This window comes from Siphateles boraxobius, unplaced genomic scaffold (genome assembly GCF_051911475.1).
Source record: "Siphateles boraxobius isolate OS27281-9 unplaced genomic scaffold, OSU_SipBor_1 41, whole genome shotgun sequence".
NCBI classification, from domain to species: domain Eukaryota; kingdom Metazoa; phylum Chordata; class Actinopteri; order Cypriniformes; family Leuciscidae; genus Siphateles; species Siphateles boraxobius.
The window spans coordinates 330,001-352,500 of NW_027509042.1; the positions used below are offsets into that span (position 1 = coordinate 330,001).

The 22,500-nt window shown below is 36.7% G+C and overlaps 1 protein-coding gene and 1 long non-coding RNA gene across 2 annotated transcripts in view; one reads left to right on the forward strand and one right to left on the reverse strand.

The window, feature by feature from the left end:
* LOC143706082 (kinesin heavy chain-like) overlaps positions 1-22,500 on the forward strand; it is a 68,862-nt gene that overhangs the window by 19,138 nt on the left and 27,224 nt on the right. The window contains exons 6-15 of the mRNA XM_077197636.1: positions 316-371; positions 1,137-1,224; positions 3,780-3,904; positions 4,970-5,074; positions 10,018-10,166; positions 10,806-10,954; positions 14,584-14,735; positions 15,719-15,787; positions 20,256-20,462; positions 21,182-21,328. Coding sequence (XP_077053751.1) covers positions 316-371; positions 1,137-1,224; positions 3,780-3,904; positions 4,970-5,074; positions 10,018-10,166; positions 10,806-10,954; positions 14,584-14,735; positions 15,719-15,787; positions 20,256-20,462; positions 21,182-21,328 — 1,247 coding nt within the window. The remainder of the gene's footprint in view (positions 1-315; positions 372-1,136; positions 1,225-3,779; positions 3,905-4,969; positions 5,075-10,017; positions 10,167-10,805; positions 10,955-14,583; positions 14,736-15,718; positions 15,788-20,255; positions 20,463-21,181; positions 21,329-22,500) is intronic.
* The window catches only part of LOC143706089 (uncharacterized), a 45,664-nt gene continuing 23,550 nt past the window's right edge, over positions 387-22,500 (reverse strand). Inside the window, exons 2-3 of the long non-coding RNA XR_013192929.1 lie at positions 3,878-3,957; positions 387-492 (exon numbers count right to left, since the gene is read on the reverse strand). This is a non-coding gene — a long non-coding RNA (uncharacterized LOC143706089). The remainder of the gene's footprint in view (positions 493-3,877; positions 3,958-22,500) is intronic.

Sequence of the window (22,500 nt, forward strand, 5' to 3'; positions counted from 1 at the left end):
TTTTATGATTTGCATGTGGTGTTTTTTTGTGTTTTTTTAGCTTGAAGGTACAAATCCTCATCATGCTAAACATTGTTTGTGTTCCACAGAAAAAAATGCACTGAAATAAATTGGTTTAGCAACAATTTTCACAATTAATTACAGAGAAACAGCAAGTAACACAATGAAACTTGGAAGTAGAAAGACTGAAATCGGATTATCTTGTAAAACATGCTCTTTGATTTCAGTGTAAAGTTGCATAGGTTTGGAACGGCTGAATTTTCTTTGTTCTTTCTCCCTCATCCACCTCTCTCTCTCTCTCTCTCTCTCTCACAGTGAGTAAGACAAACCTGTCTGTGCATGAAGACAAGAACCGAGTTCCCTATGTGAAGGTGAGCTGGTTCTCGAGAACATCACTGATGTTCAAACTCTCAGATCATGAGCCATCAAATCTTCCTTCATCTTCTCAAATCGATGAGATCATTATACTATGAAAACTCTCCGAACTCAAAACTGCAAACATATAATCAATACACTAATTAAAATTGATGGTGAGACTATTTTCACTCATAAATTGCTGTTAAATTACACAAACAACTTCAAAGAAATGACAACGCATGGAATTAAAAGAAATAAATAGTATTTTATTTTATTTTCAAGCTCTAATAATGTTTTATTTACAATTTAAAAAGTATATTTTTTTCAAGCTCTAATAATCTGTTTTATTTACAATTTAATGTTTTTTTCACAGTGTAGTGTAGGATAGATATTTCCCTTCATATGATATTTCACATCATATATTGTCACATAATCATATATATGATACAATATTATATCTACAATATGATATTTTTTATACTATTTAGAAATATATTTATTCATATTTTATAGTATATTATATTATCTTATCGTATCGATACATATTGCATCATATCATATATCATCTAAAATATAAAGTAGTATATAGGATCATAATATTGTATCATATATCATATCATGTATCATCATTACTGTATTGTTAGATAAAGACGTGCAAATAAGTTTTGTGTGTGTGTGTGTGTGTGTGTGTGTGTGTGTGTGTGTGTGTGTGTGTGTGTGTGTGTGTGTGTGTGTGTGTGTGTGTGTGTGTGTGTGTGTGTGTGTGTGTGTGTGTACAGGGTTGTACAGAACGTTTTGTTTCCAGTCCTGATGAAGTGATGGATGTTATTGACGAGGGAAAAGCCAACCGTCACGTCGCTGTTACAAGTCAGTATCTCTAAGCAACACTTTCAGAATAACAGCAGAATTACTGCACATCACAGAAGCATTGCTGAAACTGTGGCTCAAGCTCGATTCCCAGGGAATGCATGAACCGATCAAATCTATACCTTCAATGCAATGCAAGTCGCTCTGGATAAAATATAAATGTAGAAGTAAAGATGGTTATGAACACACTGTACAGTCCCAGCTGTCAGGGAACGTTCTGCAAAGGTTCTCTCAAAGTTATGAACAAACGTTCTTTTAGTAAGGGATAATGTACATCCAGCCAGTGTGTGTGTGTGTGTGTGTGTTATCTCAGAATAAACCCCCTTCAGGTGTGTGTGTGTGTGTGTGTGTGTTATCTCAGAATAAACCCCCTTCAGGTGTGTGTGTGTGTGTGTGTGTGTGTGTGTGTGTGTTATCTCAGAATAAACCCCCTTCAGGTGTGTGTGTGTGTGTGTGTTTGTGTGCGTGTGTATCTCAGAATAAACCCCCTTCAGGTGTGTGTGTGTGTGTGTGTGTGTGTGTGTGTGTGTTATCTCAGAATAAACCCCCTTCAGGTGTGTGTGTGTGTGTGTGTGTTATCTCAGAATAAACCCCCTTCAGGTGTGTGTGTGTGTGTATCTCAGAATAAACCCCCTTCAGGTGTGTGTGTGTGTGTGTGTGTGTGTGTGTGTTTGTGTGCGTGTGTATCTCAGAATAAACCCCCTTCAGGTGTGTGTGTGTGTGTGTGTGTGTGTTATCTCAGAATAAACCCCCTTCAGGTGTGTGTGTGTGTGTGTTATCTCAGAATAAACCCCCTCCAGGTGTGTGTGTGTGTGTATCTCAGAATAAACCCCCTTCAGGTGTGTGTGTGTGTGTGTGTTTGTGTGCGTGTGTATCTCAGAATAAACCCCCTTCAGGATAACGAGGACCCTGACGCGAGGGGTCTTGCATCAGCCTGAAGGGGGTTTATTCTGAGATAACACACACACACACACCTGAAGGGGGTTTATTCTGAGATAACAAACACACACACACCTGAAGGGGGTTTATTCTGAGATAACACACACATACACACACACACACACACACTTGAAGGGGGTTTATTCTGAGATACACACACACACACACAACTGAAGGGGGTTTATTCTGAGATAACACACACACACAACTGAAGGGGGTTTATTCTGAGATAACACACACACACACACACACACACCTGAAGGGGGTTTATTCTGAGATAACACACACACACAACTGAAGGGGGTTTATTCTGAGATAACACACACACACACACACCTGAAGGGGGTTTATTTTGAGATAACACACACACCTGAAGGGCGTTTTTTCTTAGATAACACACACACACACACACACACACACACACACACACACACACACACACACACACACACACACACACACATACCTGAAGGGGGTTTATTCTGAGATAACACAGACACACACACACCTGAAGGGGGTTTATTCTGAGATAACACACACACACACACACACTCCTGAAGGGGGTTTATTCTGAGATAACACACACACACCTGAAGGGCGTTTTTTCTTAGATAACACACACACACACCTGAAGGAGGTTTATTCGGAGATAACAATCGGCTGGATGTACATTACCAGGCTAATTACACGAATATTTGCCACATAAGGAAATAATTAGACACGGACATATTGGTCTGAGTTATAAATATTTTATTATCTCTGTAAAAACGCAAAGCTTCTGCGGAGAGAGCAGTTTCAGCGGCGAGTTCAAACTAGACGGACATTTAAGAGATACGGTATACAGTCATAACACTTATTACACAGCATTTCACCACATAAATAATTATGGAGATAAGTTATATTGATTTCAGATTAAACTGTTTTAAAATCGTACCTGTTTGTATCTCATAATCCAACAGTGTACAAAACAATAGTCACAAAATGGCCACCGCTGCGTTTGGATGAAACGAGAGCGAGTCCACGATACTGGATGGCATAGTTAAATAACTACACAAAAAATTGACATCAGCTTTCCTGTAGCTCAAACAATAGAGTTTTGGTGCTTGCAACACCAAGGTCATGGGTTTGATTCCCAAGCAAAGCAAGAACTGATAAGAATGTAAATGTGTACCTTGACATGCAGTTTAAGTTGCTTTGGATAAAAGCATCTGCCAAATGCATACATTTCTGATCTGAGTGGTTGTTATCTAGGAATGACACACCGCTGGATGGCGCGATTGACCAATCAGAAAACAAATAAATAAAGTAAAAACAAAATAAGTAACATTAATAGAATAAAATGTTCATTCAAAATTATCTGGTCCTTAAAATGTTAGCACAAAAATGTTGCTTATACATCATTCATGGAACACTTTTTTTACCTGAAATGTAACATTTTTTAAATGTAACTACTTGTTTCAGAACATTCCGAGAACATTCAAAAGTAACATTCCCATAATGTCTGAAGAATGATCAAATGGAATGTTCCCTAAACATTCAAGAAAAAACGGACGTTTTGAACATTGAGTGAACGACGAAGACATGTTTTCTGTGACTGGTGTGATGTTGTGTGTCAGATATGAATGAACACAGTTCCAGGAGTCACAGCATATTCCTCATCAGCATCAAGCAGGAGCACGTGGAGACGGAGCAGAAACTCTGTGGGAAACTCTACCTGGTGGATCTGGCCGGCAGCGAGAAGGTGCTTTAAGTGGAAACTGTGATGTCATCAGCCTCATGAGAGTGTGTGTCCACCTGCAGGACAGAAATATAGCTCGTTAATGTCTCAAACGTTACTCCTAGTGAGATTAAAAGATTGCGTTAGTCACGCATGTGTCTCTCTGCTAGAGTTTCAGAAGAGATCTCAACGTGAACTCAATCATTTCTCATCAAATAATCTGAGCTCTTACTGGACAACTAGTGAGTCGTTATTTCTCCGGAGAACTTTTAGGAGAAACGTCTGAGAACACAGTGCAATAAAAAAACACTGTTTATATTTGCACTTGTTTAACATACACTGAACAAATCTGGTGTAGAAACAATTTTCACTTAGAAAATTCATAGTAAATTTCACAATTAATCACAAAGAAACGACAAGCAACACATTGAATTAAACATGAAATTTTGAAGTAGATCGACCGAAAGAATTTTGTTTTGTAAAACATTTGATTTGTCATTTTTTTGTGTTTTATTCCCTTATTCAAATTCTCTTGAATAATTATACATATATATATATATATATATATATATATATATATATATATATATATATATATATATATTCAAGTTCTTTTGAATTATTTTATATATATATAACATTTTTTTAAAGAAGTCTCTTCTGCTCATCAAGGATGCATTTATTTGATCAAAAATACAGTAAAAATTATACAAATATTATTACAATAGCTGTTTTCTATGTGAATATATAGTCAAATGTAATTTATTCCTGTGATCAAAGCTGAATTTTCAGCATCATTACTCCAGTCTTCAGTGTCACATGATCCTTCAGAAATCAGTATAATATGATGATTTGCTGCTCAAGAAACATTTATGATTATTATCAATGTTAAAAACAGTTATTTGCATTTTTATTTTTAGGATTCTTTGATAAATAGAAAGTTAAAAAGAACAGCATTTATTTGAAATATAATATTTTGTCACATTATAAATGTCTTTACTGTCACTTTTAATGCAGCCCTACCGAATAAAAACTATTAATTTCTTCTTACTGACCCCAAACATTTGAAGTCTAGTGTTATTTGTTCAGGTGAGTAAGACGGGGGCGGAGGGATCGGTCCTGGATGAAGCCAAGAACATCAACAAGTCTCTGTCAGCGCTGGGAAACGTCATCTCAGCTCTGGCCGAAGGCACCGTGAGTTACAGCATCTGCATATTAAACCCATGCCTTCAGAGTAACAGATCAATAGCCTTAAAAGATGCACTTTATAATGATAGACGCACTTTTATGATGGACAGATGCACTTTTATGAAGGATAGATGCACTTTTATGAAGCATAGATGCACTTTTATGATGGATAGATGTACTTTTATGATGGATAGATGCACTTTTATGATGGACAGATGCACTTTTATGATGGATAGATGCACTTTTATGATGGACAGATGCACTTTTATGATGGATAGATGCACTTTTATGAAGGATAGATGCACTTTTATGATGGACAGATGCACTTTTATGATGGATAGATGTACTTTTATGAAGGATAGATGCACTTTTATGATGGATAGATGCACTTTTATGAAGGATAGATGCACTTTTATGATGGATAGATGCACTTTTATGAAGGATAGATGCACTTTTATGATGGATAGATGCACTTTTATGATGGACAGATGCACTTTTATGAAGGATAGATGCACTTTTATGATGGATAGATGCACTTTTATGATGGACAGATGCACTTTTATGAAGGATAGATGCACTTTTATGATGGATAGATGCACTTTTATGATGGACAGATGCACTTTTATGATGGATAGATGCACTTTTATGATGGATAGATGCACTTTTATGATGGACAGATGCACTTTTATGATGGATAGATGCACTTTTATGATGGACAGATGCACTTTTATGATGGATAGATGCACTTTTATGAAGGATAGATGCACTTTTATGAAGGATAGATGCACTTTTATGATGGATAGATGCACTTTTATGAAGGATAGATGCACTTTTATGATGGATAGATGCACTTTTATGATGGACAGATGCACTTTTATGATGGATAGATGCACTTTTATGAAGGATAGATGCACTTTTATGATGGACAGATGCACTTTTATGATGGATAGATGTACTTTTATGAAGGATAGATGCACTTTTATGATGGATAGATGCACTTTTATGAAGGATAGATGCACTTTTATGATGGATAGATGCACTTTTATGATGGACAGATGCACTTTTATGATGGATAGATGCACTTTTATGAAGGATAGATGCACTTTTATGATGGATAGATGCACTTTTATGATGGATAGATGCACTTTTATGAAGGATAGATGCACTTTTATGATGGACAGATGCACTTTTATGATGGATAGATGTACTTTTATGATGGATAGATGTACTTTTATGATGGATAGATGCACTTTTATGAAGGATAGATGCACTTTTATGATGGACAGATGCACTTTTATGATGGATAGATGTACTTTTATGATAGAGAGATGCACTTTTATGAAAGATAGATGCACTTTTATGAAGCATAGATGCACTTTTATGAAGGATAGATGTACTTTTATGATGGATAGATGCACTTTTATGAAGGATAGATGCACTTTTATGATGGATAGATGTACTTTTATGATGGACAGATGCACTTTTATGATGGATAGATGCACTTTTATGAAAAATAGATGCACTTTTATGAAGCATAGATGCACTTTTATGAAGGACAGATGCACTTTTATGATGGACAGATGCACTTTTATGATGGATAGATGTACTTTTATGATGGATAGATGTACTTTTATGATGGATAGATGCACTTTTATGAAAGATAGATGCACTTTTATGAAGCATGGATGCACTTTTATGAAGGAAAGATGCACTTTTATGATGGACAGATGCACTTTTATGAAGGATAGATGCACTTTTATGATGGATAGATGTACTTTTATGATGGACAGATGCACTTTTATGATGGATAGATGCACTTTTATGAAAAATAGATGCACTTTTATGAAGCATAGATGCACTTTTATGAAGGACAGATGCACTTTTATGATGGACAGATGCACTTTTATGATGGATAGATGTACTTTTATGATGGATAGATGTACTTTTATGATGGATAGATGCACTTTTATGAAAGATAGATGCACTTTTATGATGATAGATGCACTTTTATGATGGAAAGATGCACTTTTATGAAGGATAGATGCACTTTTATGATGGATAGATGCACTTTTATGATGATAGATGTACTTTTATGAAGGATAGATGCACTTTTATGATGGACAGATGCACTTTTATGATGGAAAGATGCACTTTTATGATGGACAGATGCACTTTTATGATGGAAAGATGCACTTTTATGAAGGACAGATGCACTTTTATGATGGAAAGATGCACTTTTATGAAGGATAGATGCACTTTTATGATGGATAGATGCACTTTTATGATGATAGATGTACTTTTATGAAGCATAGATGCACTTTTATGATGGACAGATGCACTTTTATGATGGACAGATGCACTTTTATGAAGCATAGATGCACTTTTATGATGGACAGATGCACTTTTATGATGGACAGATGCACTTTTATGACAGATAGATGTACTTTTATGATGGATAGATGCACTTTTATGAAAAATAGATGCACTTTTATGAAAAATAGATGCACTTTTATGAAGCATAGATGCACTTTTATGAAGGACAGATGCACTTTTATGATGGATAGATGCACTTTTATGATGGATAGATGTACTTTTATGATGGATAGATGCACTTTTATGATGATAGATGCACTTTTATGATGGAAAGATGCACTTTTATGAAGGATAGATGCACTTTTATGATGGATAGATGCACTTTTATGATGGACAGATGCACTTTTATGATGGATAGATGTACTTTTATGATGGATAGATGCACTTTTATGAAAAATAGATGCACTTTTATGAAAAATAGATGCACTTTTATGAAGCATAGATGCACTTTTATGAAGGACAGATGCACTTTTATGATGGACAGATGCACTTTTATGATGGATAGATGTACTTTTATGATGGATAGATGCACTTTTATGAAGCATAGATGCACTTTTATGATGGAAAGATGCACTTTTATGAAGGATAGATGCACTTTTATGATGATAGATGCACTTTTATGATGGAAAGATGCACTTTTATGAAGGATAGATGCACTTTTATGATGGATAATGCACTTTTATGATGATAGATGTACTTTTATGAAGGATAGATGCACTTTTATGATGGATAGATGTACTTTTATGATGATAGATGCAGTTTTATGAAGAATAGATGCACTTTTATGAAGGATAGATGCACTTTTATGAAGGATAGATGCACTTTTATGATCGATAGATAAACTTTTATGAAGGATAGATGCACTTTTATGATGGAAAGATGCACTTTTATGAAGGATAGATGCACTTTTATGATCGATAGATGCACTTTTATGAAGGATAGATGCACTTTTATGATGGATAGATGCACTTTTATGATGGAAAGATGCACTTTTATGAAGGATAGATGCACTTTTATGATGGATAGATGTACTTTTATGATGATAGATGCACTTTTATGAAGGATAGATGCACTTTTATGATGGATAGATGCACTTTTATGATGGAAAGATGCACTTTTATGAAGGATAGATGCACTTTTATGATGGATAGATGTACTTTTATGATGATAGATGTACTTTTATGAAGGATAGATGCACTTTTATGATGGAAAGATGCACTTTTATGAAGGATAGAGTCACTTTTATGAAGGATAGATGCACTTTTATGAAGGATAGATGCACTTTTATGAAGGATAGAGTCACTTTTATGAAGGATAGATGCACTTTTATGAAGGATAGAGTCACTTTTATGAAGGATAGAGTCACTTTTATGAAGGATAGATGCACTTTTATGATGGATAGATGCACTTTTATGAAGGATAGTCACTTTTATGATGGATAGATGGACTTTTATGAAGGATAGATGCACTTTTATGAAGGATAGATGCACTTTTATGAAGGATAGATGTACTTTTATGATGGACAGATGCACTTTTATGATGGACAGATACACTTTTATGATGGACAGATGCACTTTTATGATGGACAGATGCAATTTTTATGGACTTCAAAACAGAAACGGCCATTGACTCCCATTATAAAGCTTGGAAGATCCAGGACATTTTTTAATATAACTCTGATTGTATTCGTCTGAGAGAAGAATGTCATATACACCTAGGGTGACTTTAGAGTGAGTAAATCATGGGCTAATTTTCATTTTTGGGTGAACTAACTATCCCTTTAAAGTCTGACCTTTCCCGTGTGTAAGTGCTATAATCGGGTCCGGTGCTTCTACCAACCCAGAAAACGTGAAAAGAGAAACCCAGTAACTTTGTTCTGGTGAGTCTTTCTCTGCAAGCATCTCAAAAAATAAGACGATCAGATTTCTCTCCTTCTGAGGTATCAAGAGCTCTTAATCTGCACCTTTACACACACCAGCCGACATTCGGTTTCTCCAACAGTGACCAGTTCTAACGCAACGGCAGAAGATCCCGTATGAAACTGTTCTGTCGTTGAGCACAGACGAGCACTGAACACTATTGACCAGAACATGTCACCGCTGTCTTATAAACACCTCAGGAACTGTGGACACTTGTGTAGAAGTTCAACATGATGATGAGATGATCAATGTAACTCCACAACAACTACATAAATGTCTCCACTAACATTCAGAAACTCTTCCTGAGTCTCTCTGTAAGGCTGCACTCGCTACTGGTTATTCAGGGATTTTGGATGAGTGAGATTGGCCTGTTTTGTTATTGCCGGAGTTTCTGAAGCTCGTGTAAATACTCCGCCCTCTTCTGAACGGAGGCGGAGCTGCAGCTCATTTGCATTTAAAGGGACACACACAAAAACGGCACTTTTTTGCTCACACCCAAAAAAGGGGAAATTTGACAAGCTATAATAAATGATCTGAGGGGTATTTTGAGCTGAAATTTCACAGACACACCATAGATTTATATTACATCTTGTGAAAAGAGGCATAATGTGTCACCTTAACCCATTTAAACTCAGTAAGTTCTCTCTGTCGGTGCAGAAGACTCATGTGCCGTACCGGGACAGTAAGATGACGCGGATCCTTCAGGATTCTCTGGGTGGAAACTGCAGGACCACCATGTTCATCTGCTGCTCACCTTCAGCCTTCAACGACGCCGAGACCAAATCCACTCTGATGTTCGGACAACGGTAACACACACTCTCTAAGAACACTGGGTTCAAATATTACAATTTGGGTTGTTTTCAACCCAAGGCCTGGGTAAATATAGGACAGAACACATGTTGGGATAATTTTACCCAGCAAATTGGGTTGTTTATTTAACCCAGTAAATGGGTTGATTTAACCCGTGATATTGGGTTGATTCATTTTTACTATAGTTCTAGCTTTTTTTTTATCATTTTACTTCATACATGAATTAATGTTTTTGGTTTTAACTTAAACTCGTGTAGGTGACTCGAATCAACGATGTGTCGATGCCCCTGTATGTTGCTTTGGATAAAATTAAATGATATACAGAACAACTATGAATTTTTAGATACAAAAAAATACCAATTTGACGGAGCTGCACTGCTCTCTCCTGAAGAGGAATCAAAAAGCCGGCGATAAATTACTCAACCCCTGGGTTGTTACTTCTGACCCAGGATCTGGGTTATACAAAAACTACCTAAACATGTGGTTGTTACTTCTGACCCAGGATCTGGGTTACACAAACACTACCCAAACATTGGAAAAAATAACCCAAACAATTCACCCAAAAGGCTCAACCCAGGATTTGGGTAGAAAAAATAACCCAAGATTTTTTTAGAGTGACTCTCTATCTCTCTCAGTGCAAAGACCATCAGGAACACGGCGTCGGTGAACCTGGAGCTGACAGCAGAACAGTGGAAGAGGAAATATGAGAAAGAGAAGGAGAAGAACAAGAACCTGAAGGAGAACATCCAGAGGCTGGAGGCGGAGCTTAACAGCGGGCGTGACGGTGAGAACACACTCCTGATTTCCTGAACGCACTCCTGATTTCCTGAACACACTCCTGATTTCCTGAACGCACTCCTGATTTCCTGAACGCACTCCTGATTTCCTGAACGCACTCCTGATTTCCTGAACACACACCTGATTTCCTGAACGCACTCCTGATTTCCTGAACGCACTCCTGATTTCCTGAACACACACCTGATTTCCTGAACACACCCCTGATTTCCTGAACACACTCCTGATTTCCTGAACACACACCTGATTTCCTGAACGCACTCCTGATTTCCTGAACGCACTCCTGATTTCCTGAACACACACCTGATTTCCTGAACGCACTCCTGATTTCCTGAACACACACCTGATTTCCTGAACACACTCCTGATTTCCTGAACACACTCCTGATTTCCTGAACACACACCTGATTTCCTGAACACACACCTGATTTCCTGAACACACTCCTGATTTCCTGAACACACACCTGATTTCCTGAACACACACCTGATTTCCTGAACAGACTCCTGATTTCCTCCTGAACACACACCTGATTTCCTGAACGCACTCCTGATTTCCTGAACGCACTCCTGATTTCCTGAACGCACTCCTGATTTCCTGAACGCACTCCTGATTTCCTGAACGCACTCCTGATTTCCTGAACGCACTCCTGATTTCCTGAACGCACTCCTGATTTCCTGAACGCACTCCTGATTTTCTGAACACACACCTGATTTCCTGAACACACTCCTGATTTCCTGAACACACACCTGATTTCCTGAACGCACTCCTGATTTCCTGAACACACTCCTGATTTCCTCCTGAACACACACCTGATTTCCTGAACACACACCTGATTTCCTGAACGCACTCCTGATTTCCTGAACGCACTCCTGATTTCCTGAACACACTCCTGATTTCCTCCTGAACACACACCTGATTTCCTGAACACACACCTGATTTCCTGAACGCACTCCTGATTTCCTGAACGCACTCCTGATTTCCTGAACGCACTCCTGATTTCCTGAACGCACTCCTGATTTCCTGAACACACACCTGATTTCCTGAACACACACCTGATTTCCTGAACGCACTCCTGATTTCCTGAACGCACTCCTGATTTCCTGAACACACACCTGATTTCCTGAACACACTCCTGATTTCCTGAACACACTCCTGATTTCCTGAACACACTCCTGATTTCCTGAACACACACCTGATTTCCTGAACACACACCTGATTTCCTGAACACACTCCTGATTTCCTCCTGAACACACTCCTGATTTCCTCCTGAACACACACCTGATTTCCTGAACACACTCCTGATTTCCTGAACACACACCTGATTTCCTGAACACACTCCTGATTTCCTGAACACACTCCTGATTTCCTGAACACACTCCTGATTTCCTGAACACACTCCTGATTTCCTGAACACACTCCTGATTTCCTGAACACACACCTGATTTCCTGAACACACTCCTGATTTTCTGAACACACTCCTGATTTCCTGAACACACACTCCTGATTTCCTGAACACACACTCCTGATTTCCTGAACACACTCCTGATTTCCTGAACACACTCCTGATTTCCTGAACACACTCCTGATTTCCTGAACACACACCTGATTTCCTGAACACACTCCTGATTTTCTGAACACACTCCTGATTTCCTGAACACACACTCCTGATTTCCTGAACACACTCCTGATTTCCTGAACACACACCTGATTTCCTGAACACACTCCTGATTTCCTGAACACACACCTGATTTCCTGAACACACTCCTGATTTCCTGAACACACACCTGATTTCCTGAACACACTCCTGATTTCCTGAACACACTCCTGATTTCCTGAACACACACCTGATTTCCTGAACACACTCCTGATTTTCTGAACACACTCCTGATTTCCTGAACACACACTCCTGATTTCCTGAACACACTCCTGATTTCCTGAACACACACCTGATTTCCTGAACACACTCCTGATTTCCTGAACACACTCCTGATTTCCTGAACACACACCTGATTTCCTGAACACACTCCTGATTTCCTGAACACACACCTGATTTCCTGAACACACACTCCTGATTTCCTGAACACACACCTGATTTCCTGAACACACTCCTGATTTCCTGAACACACACCTGATTTCCTGAACACACACTCCTGATTTCCTGAACACACTCCTGATTTCCTGAACACACTCCTGATTTCCTGAACACACTCCTGATTTCCTGAACACACACCTGATTTCCTGAACACACTCCTGATTTCCTGAACACACACCTGATTTCCTGAACACACTCCTGATTTCCTGAACACACACCTGATTTCCTGAACACACACCTGATTTCCTGAACACGCTCCTGATTTCCTGAACACACTCCTGATTTCCTGAACACACTCCTGATTTCCTGAACACACTCCTGATTTCCTGAACACACTCCTGATTTCCTGAACACACACCTGATTTCCTGAACACACACTCCTGATTTCCTGAACACACTCCTGATTTCCTCCTGAACACACTCCTGATTTCCTGAACACACTCCTGATTTCTCTATGAGCCTGTGATTGATTTGGACTGGTAACATGGTGGTAGATTCATCAGACATATTTATCATAGTAATGCACAGGGTTTGATAAAATCTAGTTTTAAATAAGTAAAAATTATATAAAAAAATATAATAATAATATAATAATCTATTGATTTAATAATATTGATATTTTTACCATACTGGCCTGGCTAAATATATATTACCTTTTAAAAAGTTGTCAGTTTATTATAGTACATTTCTTAACAAAAAAAAAAATGCAGACATGCACCATGGCAAAATCAGTTTAAAATAAATAAATTAAAACGTTTTTATTTAAATATTTGTTTGATCATATGGATATATTTTAATAAAATAAAATAAATTAATTGTACATTTAATGTGGTAAAATCAGTTTTAAATATTTTTAAAAAATATTAAGATGGTTTTATTTAAATATTTGTCTGATCATATTGATTTATTTTTAAATAATTGTACTATAAATATAATTAAATTTAAAAAATATATATTTTAAAAATAAATTTTAATGGATAAAAAATGATTATTGAAACGTGTTTTACATGCAAATCTGTTTCTTTGTTATTATTTACTAGCAATTTCTGAGTAAAATCATTTTAAATTAAATCATACAATATTTCTTTCAGTCTATTGCACAATAGTATTGTCAAAGCATTTTATGCTTACTTTGTAATTATTTTAAATTAGATACAGCAATTGTATTTTGTAATTTGGACATTTACCACAGTAACCTTGGAACCATAGTAATATGGTAGTGCCATTGTTGGAAGTACCATGTAAATACCCGACATTCATTCGCTTTAGAAAAAAGCATCTGCTAATTTAATAAATGTAAACCTGTATATTTCGAAGTACTATAGTATGTACCATGGTAACACCTGCTATAGAGATACTGTGGCTTTTAGACCACTTACACAAAAAGTACTAAAAAGGAATTATGCTTAGGGCACCAAAATGTAAAACTAGTAAAATGACAGATGGTTTAAAAGCTTAAGAGGAGGATCTAGTAAACATGTATTATAATTTTACTGTAGTACGAGTAAATAATGATTGTGCTTCAGGGGAGTGTGTGTCAGCGCTGGATCTCATGGCTGTGGAATCTGATATCAGTGAAGACAATCAGAGCATCAGTGTGTGTGTGTTAAACCCAGAGGAACACAAGCTCAAATATGAGGAAGAGATACGCAAACTTTACAAACAACTGGACGACAAGGTGCGAGCAGAGCACACATACACACTCACAAACACACAAACTCAAACACAGAGACACAAATCACAGATGCACAAACTTACAAACATATAAACATAAACTTTCAAACTCACAAAAATACAAACACAAACTTACAAACAAAAAAATACACAAACACACACACTTAAAAACACGACCTCACAAACTCACAGACATACAAACTCACAAACACAGAAACCCATACTCAAAGACACACAAACATGCAACCACACAAACTCACAATCACAGACACACAAACTCACAAACACAGACACATACTCAGACACAAACATACAAACTCACAAACATAAAAACACACAAACATACAAACTCATCAACACACAAACTCAATCAATGACACACAAACTCACAAATACAGACACACAAACACACAAACTCAGACACACAACAATACAAACTCACAAACATAAAAACACACAAACATACAAACTCATAAACACACTAACTCAAACAATGACACACTAACTCACAAATACAGACACACAAACACGCAAACTCAGACACACAACAATACAAACTCACAAACATAAAAACACACAAACATACAAACTCATAAACCGCAAACTCAAACAATGACACACAAACTCACAAATTCAGACACACAAACACACAAACTCAGACACACAAACATACAAACTCACAAACATAAAAACACACAAACCTACAGACACACAAACACAGACACACAAACTCACAAACCCAGACACACAAATTCAGACACACAAACATACAAACATAAAAACATACAAACTCATAAACCCAAACTCATAGACACAAACACAAATTTACAAACACACAACCTCGCAGACACACAAACTGGCAAACACACGAACTCAGAGACACACACAAACACACAAACTCATGGACACACAAACACAAACTCACACAGCCTGTAGTCAATGCATGGAAAAATTGGCTTTCTGATTGATTTTCTCTCTCTCTGACAGGATGATGAGATTAATTTACAGTGTCAGCTGGTGGAAAAACTGAAGGAGCAAATGCTGGATCAAGAAGAGGTTAAAGACATTTGCTGAAGTCCAAATCGCTATTTATGTCACATCTTTATATGGCAAAAATAGAGCAGCATTCAGCCACTGCATTCTGTACATAATGTCCCACATACTGTGGTTACACTTTAAACATTATACTAAGTAGAAGTAACTTTGTAACTACATGTCAACTAGCATTGGTAGACTCTTGTATTAGTTAACTAGTATTAGTAGACTCTCTGCTTAATATCTGCTAACACTTTTTTATGATGCTCCCCAAAAGACATCATACTATTGCTGCGTCCCAATCCGTAGACTATCCTCACATCAACATACTACAGTTTGGTTCGATTCTAACTTTGACTATTATTTAGTATGTGAATGTTATGTTCAGGGAACATTCTGAAGTAACGTTCAGAGAACATTCAAAAGTAACGTTCAGAGAACATTCAAAAGTAACGTTCAGTGAACATTCAAAAGTAACGTTCAGTGAACATTCAAAAGTAACGTTCAGAGAACATTCACAAGTAACGTTCAGTGAACATTCAAAAGTAACGATCAGAGAACATTCAAAACTAACGTTCAGAGAACATTCAAAAGTAACGTTCAGAGAACATTCAAAAGTAACGTTCAGAGAACATTCAAAAGTAACGTTCAGAGAACATTCAAAAATAACAATCAGAGAACTTTCAAAAGTAACGTTCAGAGAACATTCAAAAGTAACGTTCAGAGAACATTCAAAAGTAACGTTCAGAGAACATTCAAAAGTAACGTTCAGAGAAAATTCAAAAGTAACGATCAGAGAACATTCAAAAGTAACGTTCAGAGAACATTCAAAAGTAACGATCAGAGAACATTCAAAAGTAACGATCAGAGAACATTCAAAAGTAACGTTCAGAGAACATTCAAAAGTAACGATCAGAAAACATTCAAAAGTAACGTTCAGAGAACATTCAAAAGTAACGTTCAGTGAACATTCAAAAGTAACGTTCAGAGAACATTCAAAAGTAACGTTCAGAGAACATTCAAAAGTAACGATCAGAGAACATTCAAAAGTAACAATCAGAGAACATTCAAAAGTAACGATCAGAGAACATTCAAAAGTAACGATCAGAGAACATTCAAAAGTAACAATCAGAGAACATTCAAAAGTAACGTTCAGTGAACATTCAAAAGTAACGATCAGAGAACATTCAAAAGTAACGATCAGAGAACATTCAAAAGTAACGTTCAGAGAACATTCAAAAGTAACGATCAGAGAACATTCAAAAGTAACGATCAGAGAACATTCAAAAGTAACGATCAGAGAACATTCAAAAGTAACGATCAGAGAACATTCAAAAGTAACGATCAGAGAACATTCAAAAGTAACGATCAGAGAACATTCAAAAGTAACGATCAGAGAACATTCAAAAGTAACGTCAGAGAAAATTCAAAAGTAACAATCAGAGAACATTCAAAAGTAACGTTCAGAGAACATTCAAAAGTAACAATCAGAGAACATTCAAAAGTAACGATCAGAGAACATTCAAAAGTAACGTTCAGAGAACATTCAAAAGTAACGTTCAGAGAACATTCAAAAGTAACGATCAGAGAACATTCAAAAGTAACGATCAGAGAACATTCAAAAGTAACGATTAGAGAACATTCAAAAGTAACGTTCAGAGAACATTCAAAAGTAACGTTCAGAGAAAATTCAAAAGTAACGATCAGAGAACATTCAAAAGTAACGTTCAGAGAACATTCAAAAGTAACGTTCAGAGAACATTCAAAAGTAACGATCAGAGAACATTCAAAAGTAACGTTCAGAGAACATTCAAAAGTAACGATCAGAGAACATTCAAAAGTAACGATCAGAGAACATTCAAAAGTAACGATCAGAGAACATTCAAAAGTAACGATCAGAGAACATTCAAAAGTAACGATTAGAGAACATTCAAAAGTAACGTTCAGAGAACATTCAAAAGTAACGTTCAGAGAAAAGTAACGATCAGAGAACATTCAAAAGTAACGATCAGAGAACATTCAAAAGTAACGATCAGAGAACATTCAAAAGTAACGATCAGAGAACATTCAAAAGTAACGATCAGAGAACATTCAAAAGTAACAATCAGAGAACATTCAAAAGTAACGATTAGAGAACATTCAAAAGTAACGTTCAGAGAACATTCAAAAGTAACGTTCAGAGAAAAGTAACGATCAGAGAACATTCAAAAGTAACGATCAGAGAACATTCAAAAGTAACGATCAGAGAACATTCAAAAGTAACGATCAGAGAACATTCAAAAGTAACGATCAGAGAACATTCAAAAGTAACGATCAGAGAACATTCAAAAGTAACAATCAGAGAACATTCAAAAGTAACAATCAGAGAACATTCAAAAGTAACGATCAGAGAACATTCAAAAGTAACGATCAGAGAACATTCAAAAGTAACGATTAGAGAACATTCAAAAGTAACGGTCAGAGAACATTCAAAAGTAACGATCAGAGAACATTCAAAAGTAACGTTCAGAGAACATTCAAAAGTAACGATCAGAGAACATTCAAAAGTAACGATCAGAGAACATTCAAAAGTAACGATCAGAGAACATTCAAAAGTAACGATTAGAGAACATTCAAAAGTAACGATCAGAGAACATTCAAAAGTAACGTTCAGAGAACATTCAAAAGTAACGATCAGAGAACATTCAAAAGTAACGATTAGAGAACATTCAAAAGTAACGGTCAGAGAACATTCAAAAGTAACGATCAGAGAACATTCAAAAGTAACGATCAGAGAACATTCAAAAGTAACGTTCAGAGAACATTCAAAAGTAACGATCAGAGAACATTCAAAAGTAACGATTAGAGAACATTCAAAAGTAACGATCAGAGAACATTCAAAAGTAACGATCAGAGAACATTCAAAAGTAACGATCAGAGAACATTCACAAGTAACGATCAGAGAACATTCAAAAGTAACGATCAGAGAACATTCAAAAGTAACGATCAGAGAACATTCAAAAGTAACGTTCAGAGAACATTCAAAAGTAACAATCAGAGAACATTCAAAAGTAACGATCGGAGAACATTCAAAAGTAACAATCAGAGAACATTCAAAAGTAACGTTCAGAGAACATTCAAAAGTAACGTTCAGAGAACATTCAAAAGTAACGATTAGAGAACATTCAAAAGTAACGTTCAGAGAACATTCAAAAGTAACGGTCAGAGAACATTCAAAAGTAACGGTCAGAGAACATTCAAAAGTAACAATCAGAGAACATTCAAAAGTAACGATCAGAGAACATTCAAAAGTAACGTTCAGAGAACATTCAAAAGTAACGATTAGAGAACATTCAAAAGTAACGTTCAGAGAACATTCAAAAGTAACGGTCAGAGAACATTCAAAAGTAACGGTCAGAGAACATTCAAAAGTAACGATCAGAGAACATTCAAAAGTAACGTTCAGAGAACATTCAAAAGTAACGGTCAGAGAACATTCAAAAGTAACGGTCAGAGAACATTCAAAAGTAACGATCAGAGAACATTCAAAAGTAACGGTCAGAGAACATTCAAAAGTAACGATTAGAGAACATTCAAAAGTAACGTTCAGAGAACATTCAAAAGTAACGGTCAGAGAACATTCAAAAGTAACGATCAGAGAACATTCAAAAGTAACGGTCAGAGAACATTCAAAAGTAACGATTAGAGAACATTCAAAAGTAACGATCAGAGAACATTCAAAAGTAACGTTCAGTGAACATTCAAAAGTAACGATCAGAGAACATTCAAAAGTAACGGTCAGAGAACATTCAAAAGTAACGATTAGAGAACATTCAAAAGTAACGATCAGAGAACATTCAAAAGTAACGGTCAGAGAACATTCAAAAGTAACGATTAGAGAACATTCAAAAGTAACGGTCAGAGAACATTCAAAAGTAACGATTAGAGAACATTCTGAAGTAACGTTCAGTGAACATTCAAAAGTAACGTTCAGTGAACATTCAAAAGTAACGTTCAGAGAACATTATCAAAACATTTTGTGTTAGCAGAGCAGAACGAGCGTTCTGTTAATGTTACTAGAAGAACCTTGCCAGAACGTTATCCAAAGCTCTGAGAACGTTCCCTGTTAGCCGAGCTGCGATATTCCCAAAACACCAAGAGCATAAAGATGTAAATCATGAAGATAAAACAGCATAGAGGATGATTTCAGTCTTGTGTAAAATAGGTCAGCACAAAAAACTCTGTTCTTGCTGTGTGTGTGTGTGTGTGTGTGTGTGTGTCTGCGTGTTTGTGTGTGCGTGTGTGCGTCTGCGTGTGTGTGTGTGCGTGCGTGTCTGTGTGTGTGTGCGTCTGCGTGTGTGTGTCTGTGTCTGTGTGTGCGTGTCTGTGTGCGTGTGTGTGTCTGCGTGTGCGTCCGTGTGTGTGTCTGTGTGTGCGCATGTGTGTCTGCGTGTGTGTGTGTGTGTGTGTGTGTGTGTGTGTGTGTGTGTGTGTGTGTGTGTGTGTGCAGCTGCTGGCCTCGTCGCGCGGGGACCGTGAGCGTGTGCAGTGTGAGTTGACTCGACTGCAGGCTCAGAGTGAGAGTGCGAAGGCCGAGGTGAAGGAGGTTCTGCAGGCGCTGGAGGAACTCGCTCTGAACTACGACATGAAGAGTCAGGAGAACGAAGACACGAGCGTTCAGAACCGACGACTGACCGAGGAGCTGACGCACAAAACCGTACGACAAACACAATCTCTTAAAACTAATCTTTTAAGGCCCGTTTACAGTAAGAACAATATCTATATTAGCTTTACAGCAGATCTAGAATAAAGCTAGTGTGCAGCTAAAGTTAGTTTTGATTGATTCACTTCCGTTGTAAAGATCATTAGTTATTACCTTTGGAGCCGCTAACACGACACATTATAACAGAAAACAGATAATTTTAATGTGTTCTAGCGTGTTTATTTGCACGACAACAGTATTTGGTGCTCGAGAACGCAACTTTGAAACATGTTCCAAGGTACAAGTTTGAAAAACATTATCATCTCCATGTAAACTCCAAAAACGTGAATCTGTGAAAACGCTGACGGCTTGGACATGCATATTACGTGTTTAGTCTATAGATATACACGTTTGAATATATGTGTGCACAGGAATTACTTGTTACATTAATTTTGGCCTGTTTCACACACTAACCCGACCCCTAAATCTACCCATCACACACACACACACACTAACCCTACCCATTAAAGAAAACTTTCTGCATTTTTACATTTTCAAAAAACAACACTTAGTATGATTTATAAGCTTGTTCCCTCACTTTAGGTCCACAGTGACATGAGTTCCCATGAGTGTGTGTGCATTCAAGTTTTAGTCCCCACCAGGATAGAAAAGCATGTACACACACACACAGTGAATATTTATATTTCTGATGTAATTCTCTGTCTTCCTCTCAGTCGGACCTCATGTGTTTGGAGGCGGAGTTTTCCCGGCTACAGGAAGTGAGCGCCCAGCACAGGAAACGCATCACTGAGGTGTGGAACACCCTCATGAAGGATCTCAACGACTTCACCGTCATACTGGGAGATGGTGACCTCAGACTGGTGAGCAAGTGTGTGAAGCTAACGCATGAGGTTTTCAGAGTTAAAGGTGCAGTGTGTAAGTTTTAGCGGCATCTAGTGGTGAGGTTGTGAATTGCAACCAACGGGGGCCGACAGGAAGTGATGTCGTCGTCCGAGACAGCAGAGTGTAGCCAGTTTAACAATGAGGTTTCTTTACAAAGATACATTAAGAAATTATGTTTAAGTAATTATTCAGTAAAACGATATGTTATTGCGAATATTATTGTTACTTGTTCGTCATTTTGTCAGTGTTTTATTCGCTGACTTTAGCAGCTTCTTTACACGAAGAACAACATAGTGACGCGTTTGTCCGTTTAGGGCCACTGTAGAAACATGTCGCAATGTGTGTAGATATATGGCTCATTCTAAGGTAATAAAAACATAACGGTTCATTATGTAAAGTCTTTATTCACCACTGAAAACATAGTTATGTATATGATATTGCATTTCTGTCAACAGATCCTCCTAAATATTACACAATGCACCTTTAAAACACTCTTTATGGCTGAAAGTGGAACGCAGGAAGAGTTTGCATCCGATTTGCTTTTTCTAACTCATTTAAATTCGTTTCTATTATTGACATGAAAAAACTGTATACTTGTATTACCAAAGTAGGGCAAAATAAAAATGACTTTACTGCAAATGTATTAAACCAAATTTACAGGATAAAATACAAAAAAAGTTATACATTATAAAAATATAATATAATATTTTATAAAAATATAAAAATACATACATTTTTATGTTTTGAAAAGAAGTCTGTTCTGCTCACCAAGGTTGCATTTATTTGATCAAAAATACAGTAAAAATTGTGAAATATTATTCTAATGTAAATCCGCTGTTTTCTATGTGAATATATAGTAAAGTTTAATTTATTCCTGTGATCAAAGCTGAATTTTCAGCATCATTACTCCAGTCTTCAGTGTCACATGATCCTTCAGAAATCACTATAATATGATGATTTGATGCTCAAGAAACATTCATTATTATATCAATGTTGAAAACAGTTGTGTACAGGATTTTTCAGGATTCTTTGATGAATAGAAACTTCAAAAGAACAGCACTTATTTTGAGTAGAATCTTTTGTAAAGTATATTAATGTTTATATAAATATAACTGTTTTTTTTTGTTGTATTTTTAATCAAATAAATGCA